Source organism: Aplysia californica, unplaced genomic scaffold, assembly GCF_000002075.1.
Source record: "Aplysia californica isolate F4 #8 unplaced genomic scaffold, AplCal3.0 scaffold00197, whole genome shotgun sequence".
Taxonomy (NCBI): domain Eukaryota; kingdom Metazoa; phylum Mollusca; class Gastropoda; order Aplysiida; family Aplysiidae; genus Aplysia; species Aplysia californica.
In genome coordinates, this window is record NW_004797467.1 from 943,711 (window position 1) to 950,141 (window position 6,431).

Below are 6,431 nucleotides of genomic sequence, written 5' to 3' on the forward strand. Positions count from 1 at the left end.
CAAAGAGTCTTTAGTTTTAGTAGAGGTTTTACAGCGTTCGCAACTGCATAAGGTCATATGAGCGCCAGAAGATTAGAGGTGTCAGTGTTACAAGAGAGTAACAAACATAAAAAAGAAGAAGGGGAGATCTAAGAACGATAGATGTTTGATAGGACAGAAGAAGCAAACCACACCAGAGCACCTGCCAACCACCCACACAAAGAGTCTGCAGTGTCATCAGACTTATATGTGTAGACAAAGACAAACAGATTCAGAAACATTCAGCCATGTTTTCAGGAACTGGAAGCATTCATTTATTTTTCTGTTCAGAGTACAGTTCGCTGAGTGGGTATTCACACAGTACACCACAGAGTCACTCACATATCCAATGAACAAAGCCAAAGCAGTAACTCCTCATACTGATATATACATATATGGGTATTTTACAGTCATAGTCAATCTGCACAAAATACGAGTCAGTAAAAATAATATGTGTAACAAGAAATCACTGCTCATGTCTGTTCACATGTCAAACTGTCATTCATTTCATTAACAAATTCTTCGAAACAAAGTTATTCAACAGAACTGACTCCACCAATGTCAATTACAATTTTCAATTTGTTTTACAAATGATTGTCCTCAAGACAAAGACATGAAAGACCTTAGCTATGATACTTTAAAAAACAAACATGGGGAAAGAGATTCTCATGTGATGTCCAAAAATACTCTAAAAGCTTTCCAAACAAGAGATAAGATGATACAAGAAGCAAAAGAAAGGTGAGCTCTCTAAAGCCAGTCTATACAAGTTATTACCGGGCCTCTAATTTATTGTTCATAATATTAAATATACAGTCGGGGCACGAAAAACTCAAAATGACAGATAGCTTGTACCATTTGCCATTCCAGGAATGATATATGATATCTCTTTAATTTTTTGGGGGTATATTAGTTTACCACAATTATGGACGAGTCAAACACATTCGTCAATTGCTGTTGTGTTTGAGTTTGAGTTATCCGAGCCTGACTAATGTTGTAAGGATCAAAGGTTTACTAGAGAGCTCTGTTGGATAGGACTTTGTACATTACCGGTGCCCCTTTTCCCTCTTCTTTGCAAACAGTAGAGACAGAATAGGGTGAAAGAAAGCGATGCACTTTTCAGGTGACATTCTTGTAAGTCCCTTGCATACTATAACTATTATAATCATAATCTATGATTAAAATAGCCCTGAAAAATGGGGATTTGTGAAGCCGCAGTAAATGACATACGGACAGGGACAGAGATTTATCAACAATGCATTTTTTTTTTTATTCAACTGGAAGAATTTCTGTACTTCTCCCTCAAATGTTGAAGTTTGATAGAGCAGCTGTTACCATCACATCTGTCCAGGGCTTTGTTCAGTCGGTATTCAGCAAAATGGACATACAGTCTGTCACATACACTTCTAATACCGGGAAGTTCTGTGGCTTTTGCAACCCAGCCGAGACCACAAGCTCGGTACATCTGACGTATAGCATCTCCCTGGGTTAACACCTATGGATCATACAAATTGACAGAGTCTCAGTATTTGGAAAGGTAGCTCTGAAAATGAAATTGAAAAGGCATGCCAGAAATATTTAATTTTTGTTCTTCGCATTCATACATATCAGGAAACTAGGCGAGTGACCAGTGTGTGTCTACGACTAAAAACTCAACAACATAGCACAGCCAAGGAAAGCCAGGTACATAAATTCAAATTCAAATTTTTGACAACTTCAAAAGGATCTTGGTTGGTGGCCAGTGGCGAAGCGTCCATATAATCAAATCAAATAATCACCGCTTCCCTTCCTCATTTTGAAACATTGTCGCAGTCAAATCCACCCATAGATGTAAACCTCATAAATTAAATGTAAAAAGACGTTCATAATCACCAATGAACAATAGACTATGCCTAACCTTCAAAACCGTTTCATTGCCACAGAAATAGCCTGTTCGCCCCTATCGGGCCACTCCATAAGCAGTCACAACCTTTGATTAAGTAAGCTTAAAGTGAGGCTGGAAGAGTCTACCAATAGAGTTGAAGGGAACATGTGCATAGCAGCCAAAACTGTTTCATTGCCACATATACCCTGTTCACCCCTTTCGAGCCACAGTTATAAGCACCCACACACGCTGATTATGTAAGCTAACTATTACACTGGTCCAGTCTACCTCACAGATGTGAGGGGAACTAACTCCTAATAATATCTTGACTGCCTCGAGTGCTTGTTTTTTTTCCTCGACTTTTCAACGTCCTATAATCAGATCGTGACCTCAATTATGACACCGGCTCCAGGCCACGAAAAGATAGACAAAAAACAGCCAAATGTGAAATAAAAAGTTAATAATTGGTATGCTCTACCAAAGTGTTTAGACTGTCTGGTATAACCTGCCATTGTAGTACTGACATCTCTGCTTCTTTCCTTGGTGTTTGAGTATTCAAATCTAAAGTAAAATTCAAGGTTAGTTAGAATAAATATTTAATGAAATACTTTCCCGATTATTTTAGCGGTTGAACATGCATACAACATGAATTCAGGATTTGTTTTCATTCACAACTCAGAGTTGCCGCCTCCAGAAAGATTCTTGTGACTTGTGTGAGTGTGATATCTCCAGGCCCTATCAGGTCCCATCTCACTTTGATTACCCTGTCAAACAAGTCAGCCTTCGCCCCTGTTGGTGGCTACAATGCAAGAAATCTTGTTTAGCACCCCTTTCCACATAGACCTGTTTAAGGGCTGTTTGCATTTTTGTAGATCACTTTGACTAACCTTATGATATTTTATTTGCCTTATTTTATTGGTTCTAAGCAACCATACATGAATTTTACTGACATTTGGCAATAATCATCTCGTCACAACCCCTCTGTAAGTGCCTGTAATGTGGTGGTAAGGTGCTTCACTGTTGCACGAAGGGATCTTGCGTTTGATTTGATCCAAAGTAGGGTGAAAACTTTCATCGAGTATCTCAGTCTCTCTGCTGGGATGCTGCATCCCTCTAAGCCTGGGTTGGCCCTAACTAGCAAGGTGGGAAGCCTATCTCTTAAATGATCTAAATTGCTTCAATGGATGCATAAAGACACCTGCATATGTTTACATTTTTTACAACACTCCTCCTCCACAACCCTTCCCCTCCCCCACCGCCTTCATCCTTTTGTGTTAAAATGCCCTATTAAAACTTCTTTCATGTTACCAGTCTAAGCAGGGGCAGTTTGTTAACTGGGCAAGACCGGAGGTGCCGGTCAAAGTTTTGTCAGCTGGACTGTTGACAAGAGATTATTGCTGATGATGATTTTCATTCAGTTTTAAGTAAATCCGAATAAACATGTATCAATATTCAAAAGCACCTTGCCGATTTGAAGGCGTTCAAATAGACAAGTGGGATTCACTACTGTTTTGTCGCTACAGAGCCTCATTCCGCCACCTTTGTTTATCACACCGGCTCATAACTTTAAATCGTCTCCCGTCAAACCGTCACGTCGCGGAACTTCGTACGAGGACAAACGAACACGGCGGATGGACAAATCCATCTACTGCCCTGAGACTACAAAGAAGGAATATAAACATCCCTAGATTGCCAAGTTGGCCTCCGTGTTGCTTACAAAATCGGTAATGAGACTGTCTTGAGTCTTGAGTAGCACAGACAAATGAAATATTTCATCAGCAATACATGTACTTATCATTCAGCCTTTCTCTAACTATCATCAAAACATTTATTGTCAGCATGGCACTAATCTTTTTTGTTTATTGAATTTTAAGCCACCTTTGGTTCCTGTTTGGTGACTATTCATCGCTTTCTCCCCACTAATAACGTACCTGGCCCATATGAGTCTAGTCGGCGAAGAGAGGAATCGTCTAGTGAAGATATATAAGGAGAATTATAACGAGGAGCGATAGGCTCTCGGCTGTCTGTCTGGGCCGAAAACAAAGGGCCGACCCCCTCCATTCTCTCCCCTTATCCACCGTCACCTCAGCTAGACACCAAGTTCTATAATTAGCATTTGACACACTTCCCCACTTTGTTACAACAGGGTTCTTAGAACTGAGAAGTGTGATGAAGAACGTTTGATTGCATAATGATGGAAAACTGTTGTGTGCTAACTTTGTCCAGCTTTTTATAGTATCTGATCGTAGACTTAATCTGCATGGGACAGCGTCATTGGTACAGTATCAATTGACTTTGTGCCATCATACAGTACTGTTTTTATTACATATTTACAGGTCGAGTGCACGTCAATATTGTGTATGGGTGTGTAGAAAGTAAAAGTATCGGAGGCCATGACCAGCAGTTTATTGTGCTTCTCACTTTCAGCTTGTTTTCTAGCATAGACTCTAGTAGTGTTTCTTTTCCTATGCTGTTCAAGTCAGTTTCTATTAACTCAGTAACTTCCATCATACTTTAATCATAATATTGTTTCTTGACACTACCATATTTCAGCTCTTTCACATTATATTAAAATGTTTACAGTGGTGTGTGTGTGGGTCAGGTGTATTTGTGGAGGGTTGGGGGATGGCCGAAATGGTAGAAGCGATTATTAATGTCCTCCCCATTATATCATAGAGGCCACTATGGGCCTGATCTAACTGCTCCCTTTTTAGCCCGAGAGGTGTGACAGGATCTTGGTCTAATTCTTGCCCGACCCAGAGACGCAGAGTCCCATGGGGAGGGGGTTGTGTGTGTGTGTGTGTGTGTGTGTGTGTGTTGTGAAGGAAGGGGGTGGGGGGGGGGGAAGAAAGCGTCTATGTGAATGATGGCCGGTCAGTTCTATAAACCACGAACCGCCACTGAGTCTAAGGCTCTCTAGGCCAAAGCCTACTCTTATAGATTTTGGACCTCAAAGGGATCTTTAATGTGCGCAACTTGCACACAGGACCTCTGAGATTTTTCGCCTTTATCAGAGAAGGCTAGGTGTTGACCTTACCTACCATAAGATCAGGGGTGTGGCTGAAAGACAGCAATAAGAAGCCAAGGAGTAGCTGTAGAAAGGCTACAGAAAGAATCAGGAGCGCAGAGGAGGGGGCAGAAAGTGGAAATGAAAGCAAATGACAGAACATTGTTAGTGAGCAGGTAAAGATGGATGTGAAAGGAGAACATTTTAGAGAGGAAAATCAAGATTCGAACTTGGGACCTATTGAATGAGAGGCTAATACTCTAACTTCTAGAACAAGAGAGCCCCCATGGCGGAGTCTTATTCTGGGCAGTTGTTATGTGTAACTTTTCGTTACCTGTCCGTCAGGAGCAATGACATGCATTTCCTTCATTGCACGTTCATAAGTGACCCCGCCATTCCCTTGGGGATCATATTCTGGTTGGGTGATGTCTGTAAACAGGACAGCGCCTTTGCCATTTGAGAAACGCTTCAGAGCAGAGATTTCAATTTCACAAAGCCTGCACTCGCCATCATAGAGAACCTGTGAAAATTATAAATGAATCAAGGCAAAAATGTACAAAGAACAGAAAATGAATATATTATTATGTTAGTGCAGATATAGAATCTAGGTATTCTGAGCCCGTTGTTGAAGGGTGCTCTGGTGTGGTTTGCTCTTTCTTCCCTATCAAACATGTAACAGTCTTACCTCTTCTCCTTCTTTTTCAAATGTTTGTTGTACTGCTTCTAATCTTAGACATTTGTATGACCTATGTGTGTCACAAATGCTCTTACTAAAATAAGGGTATTCTGGGTACTTTCTGGAAAAAAGGATTGGCTGTTTTTGCTGTTGTTTTTTCTAAAAGACTGCCTCTATTTGATGAAGCACAAGTATTATTATACTTATCATAAACCCAGTGACAGATAAAATATATGTTACTCCCTGGTATATCATTCTGATATTCCACAACATTACATCCATTTCTGGACCATGTTAGCTGTCTACAGACAGTTAAAATTGTCTCAGATGGCCCCTTAATGTTGAGGAGACAAGTGGCTGTCTTAGACGGGTGGACATCTTACACAGTTTCACGATGAAGTAAAAAAAAAACCAACAACACGAGCGTGGGGGTGGGAAGGTTGTGTTAAAAGAGAACAGGTTTAAATGTATTACATCGCTATTTCATCAGTATTGAGAGAAATTACAATTGCAATCTTATCATAATTCAGAGTAGTATTTCTAACAATAGGCTCTTCGATCACTGTTGTAGGCAAAAGATATGAGTTCAAGACCTGCAATGGAAAGTCTGTTTTTATTTGGTGAATGTATTTCATTGGATTTTTGAATGCTGAAGGGCCCATCCCACTCATCCCTGGCTGGCCATAACAAGCAAGGTCAAAGCAATTTTTTCTTCTCCTTCACGGCATAAACTGGGCCTACAGGGTTGTATACAAAAGATATTCAATTACAACACTTCATAACCATTGTCTAATCCAAAGCATTTTATCTCTTAACCTTCAGAGTTGGAGGAAAATGCAAATTCACAACTTGTAGAACATTACAGTATA

The 6,431-nt window shown here is 40.2% G+C and overlaps 1 protein-coding gene across 3 annotated transcripts in view; it reads right to left on the bottom strand.

Annotated features, from left to right (window-relative positions):
- Positions 1–269: 269 nt before the first annotated feature.
- Positions 270–6,431, bottom strand: part of LOC101855190 (uncharacterized protein At5g50100, chloroplastic) — a 7,702-nt gene continuing 1,540 nt past the window's right edge. For all 3 annotated transcript variants that reach the window (XM_005098938.3, XM_035969933.1, XM_013082871.2), the window contains exons 3-4: positions 5,221–5,406; positions 270–1,510 (exon numbers count right to left, since the gene is read on the bottom strand). In XM_005098938.3, coding sequence (XP_005098995.1) covers positions 1,289–1,510; positions 5,221–5,406 — 408 coding nt within the window. In that variant the 3' untranslated portion in view covers positions 270–1,288. The remainder of the gene's footprint in view (positions 1,511–5,220; positions 5,407–6,431) is intronic.